The 3,921-nt window shown below is 53.8% G+C and overlaps 1 gene segment (V, D, J or C); it reads right to left on the reverse strand.

Annotated features, from left to right (window-relative positions):
- Positions 1-2,948: 2,948 nt before the first annotated feature.
- The window catches only part of LOC105289427, a 2,637-nt gene continuing 1,664 nt past the window's right edge, over positions 2,949-3,921 (reverse strand). Inside the window, 1 exon segment of the C gene segment in view lies at positions 2,949-3,371. Within this exon segment, the coding sequence occupies positions 3,052-3,371 (320 nt within the window).

Below are 3,921 nucleotides of genomic sequence, written 5' to 3' on the forward strand. Positions count from 1 at the left end.
CTCTCATTCCCCAACATCAAGTCCCTGTCACTATTGCTGCAATAACTCCAACCTACCACCCAGAAAGGACAGAGCCCAAGAGTGACACACACACAAGTCCAGTTCAGCAGGTCTCAGCCTGCTTCCCACATCCCCTGGCCTTGGCGCTTCAGACACAGCCCCGCAGTCCCGCGGTCCTACAGCCAGCCCCTCCATTCTCCCAGGACTCCATGGCTCAGAGACCCTGAGGCAGTCGAGCATCCTAGAGCCCAGAGGTGAAGTTCCCTGGAGAGGGAGCTCCAGGTTCCAGTGAGGAGTGGCAGGAGATGTCCCTGGGATTCTCCTATCCTTCCCCACCAGGAGCCTCAGAGGCAAAACAAGATATAGAATACTGAGATGGGCAGACAAAAACGGGGAATGTACAGAAGTCGAGAACCATTCAGACCCCAGTCCTAGACTGGACGGCAAGGAGAGGAAAATCGACCCAAATTTCAGTATGGAGCACCAAGAGGAGGAAAAGGGGGAGACTCACCTGTGACGGTCAGCTGAGTCCCTCCGCCGAACACATAACACAGTGACACAGCCTCGAGCACAAACCTCTTTTCACCCCCTTCACCCCCTGCCCAGGCCCACCTGCAGCTGCACCGGAGGCCCAAAGTCCAGCCTCCTCGTCACGGGTGGTGATCGCGCAGATGGCTGGGTAAGAAGTGGTGGCCATAAGGAAGGAATTTCAGTGCCATGGAGTTTTAGGATTTTCCATGTCCTTGGTCATGGGATGACATGGGAGATAATGTGCCGATATTGAAGAAGAGTTTTCACCTAATTTCCTTCTTATGTAGGATCTGTTCCATGGCCCAGGCCAGTTCATGTTGTCAATGTGGAAATGGTGACTATGCCCTGTTAACTACACAGATGATGATGTCGGGATCCCTTTGCAGACCTGGGAATAGTGAGGGGTCTTGGAAGCCACCATATTCCCAGCAGAAGAGATGGAGCAGGGTGACGGGGTGAGGACGGGAAGTGTGGGTGGGAGAAGAATCACTTTTCCCTCAGGACCCAGATCCTCCTGCACCATCCTGAGCTCCAATGTCTCTGTAGCCTGGCCAGACTGAAGGTGCAGTGGGATGGTCACTACTCGGTCCCCCTTTTGTCTCTCTTGTTGACATCTGCTGCATTGCCTGGGTGCACGGGCTGAATTCCAGGAGGAATGCTCCAGTCAAGGCCCTACAAAAACAGGGAAGCAATCGCTACTCCCAGCACCTCCTTTCTATGAGCTCCCACTGTGTCTGTTGTCCCCTTACATTTCTTCTGAATCACACATATCCCGGTTCATTAATGTTGGTAGGACAGGGTGAGCCCACATCCTGTGATATACATCGAACCTCTGGACTGAACCTGCAAGCCGTGAGTGGGTCTGCAACACCCCGAACCTCAGCCTGCATTCTGGTCTCTCCATTGTCACCTGCAGAGCTCATAGAAGAGACATAGAAGCCTGGAATCGTCTCTCTGTGACACAGTGTCATGCTCTGTAAGCAAAACAAGGTAGAGGATGCTGCCTGTTGTCCCTGACCAGACTCCTGCCGCCAACTTCCTCAGGTCGCCTGGAATGTCCCTGTGCTTGCACTCGTCAGTGGTCACCCCAGGACACTGAGAACCTGGGGACTGCGATGACTGGCTACAGTTTCTGTGTGTTCAACCTGGGTCTCTACCTCTGTACCACCTACACCACTTCTTCTGAAGCCCCCCAAAGAAATGCCCAACAATGCCACGTTTGTGATGGTTGTGTTGAGCTTATGTTTATGTGCATCTGGACCTCTTTGTGCGTGTGATAGCACAGCTTTTACTTGTAAGAAGGTGAATCGGTTAACAGGTTAGCCCCATTCTAGAATTGTAGTCTCATTCCTAAAATCTGTGGACTTTGATGACTGGCTATTCTTTGTTCGTGTCCTTCCTGAGTCCCCTGCTTAGTACCTTCTTCCCCAGTTCTTTCAGAACCTCGCAGAGAAAGGATCTTCATGGCCATGTGGGTGAATGGACGTGTGTCTTCATGAGCATTTTGTGAGTGTCTGTTTTTGTGTATCCGTACTTGTATGAGTGTGTGTGTGTGTGTGTGTGTGTGCGTGTGTGTGTATGAGTGTGAGATATAGTACAGCTTTTACTGTAAGAAGGGGAATCGATTTACAGGCAAGTCCCACTCCAGAATTCTAGTCCCATTCCTAGAATCAGATGCTTGATTTTCACACCCAGTTCCCGGGCAGGTCAGCTGAGAATAAGCGGTCGTTCGGTGTCATAGTGGAGTCAGTGGAGGTTGCCCCGTAAGGTGATGAGACAGCTGGCAGGACTTGTCTCCCAGGAGACCTGAACACAGCTGAGACCCCTGTGAGGCACATGTGGTAGGAGGATCCCCGAGGATGTGTATGGAGTAAATGACTGGGGTCCAGGGACTGAGGGTCCTGTAATTTGTGTGACAGTGATGCTTGGTGGACTGGGCACAGGGCCATGTCCCTGGTGAAGTTGAGAAGGAGAGTCCTAAGTGTGGAGGGAGGCTCTAGATTGTGTGGATGGGGATTTCCCAAAATGCTAGGAAGCCACGGAAACCATGTGAATGGCAAGACTGAGGAATCCGGGGGAGGGAGCTCAGGCTCACTTCTGGGGCCATGGGGACCAAGAGGAGTCGCCTCAGGGTAGTCAGGGACCAAGAAGAACAGTGAGATAGAGAAGGTGTGAACGTGGGCTCTCCTGGGTCATGCTGCCAGGATTCCTTGTTCTGGAACATTCTCTGGGTGATATTTGTGAAGGTGAAAAACTCTCTCAGGGAAACGTGGAGCAAATTCCACTGGCTCCTTTCGCACAGGGCCAGGAGGATTGTGAAACCGGAAATGGTGGAGTCAGGACAAAAATGCGTAAACCAAGAATGAACAGAGCATGATGTCTGATTGACAATAGCTCATTTTATTGAGAGTTATTTGGGTGCAGGGATGAGGCCGACTGGGGGTTGGGAGAAGAGATAGTCTGGGAGTCTTTCAGCGGCAGCCGCCCCCTGTCTCCAAGAGATAGAGGGGGCTGAGGGTCTTAGGAACACTGTGAGGGGGTCAGAGTCTTCTCCACGGTGCTCCCCTCGTGCGTGACCTGGCAGCTGTAGCTGCTCCTAGATTTCCAGCTTTCAGGCGTCAGGCTCAGGTAGCTGCTGGCCGCGTACTTGTTGTTGCTCTGTTTCGAGGGCTTGGTGGTCTCCACGCCCTGGGTGACGGGGCTGCCGTCCGCCTTCCAGGCCACCGTCACAGCGCCGGGGTAGAAGTCATTGATGAGACACACCAGTGTGGCCTTTTTGGCGCTGAGCTCCTCAGAGGAGGGCGGGAACAGAGTGACCGCGGGCGCAGACTTGGGCTGACCTGCGGGGTGAGGGACGGGCAGGAGGTCAGAGATCTGGTCTCCACTGTGGGAGCTGCCGACCGCAGTCCTGCTGTGGGTACAGCTACCCCAGGTCCAGGGCGTGGGCCACAGTCTGCCCAATGCTCTACCTTGCTCGTGTCTGGGATGGGAGGTGACAGTCACCTCCTGTTGGAGAATCTCAGTTCCTGACTCTTGGCAGCTCTGGGCCCTTCGTTTCTCCCTCAGTCTCACAGTCCTGCTAACCGACTGTGGCACCTCTGCTGCCCTGGTACTGGGTGGCCTCACGTTGACACTCCTATTTCCTGAGGACTCTACTATCCTGGGGCATCTGTCAGTCCCAGATCTGCCCTAAGATCCCTCTCCCCTGTGTTCTCAAAACAAGGCATCTGTCTGTATTGGCCTTAGACTCTCTTCCCTTACGGGACGGGAGTTTCTTGGTCACAGACCCTGACACCATCCTTGCAGCCCCCGATCCACCTCCACAACCACACGCCAGGGCTGTGAGCACCCAGACTGAATTCCTGGGTGTCTACGAGGGTGTCCCTGGGA

This window comes from Pteropus vampyrus, unplaced genomic scaffold (genome assembly GCF_000151845.1).
Source record: "Pteropus vampyrus isolate Shadow unplaced genomic scaffold, Pvam_2.0 Scaffold23, whole genome shotgun sequence".
Classification (NCBI taxonomy): domain Eukaryota; kingdom Metazoa; phylum Chordata; class Mammalia; order Chiroptera; family Pteropodidae; genus Pteropus; species Pteropus vampyrus.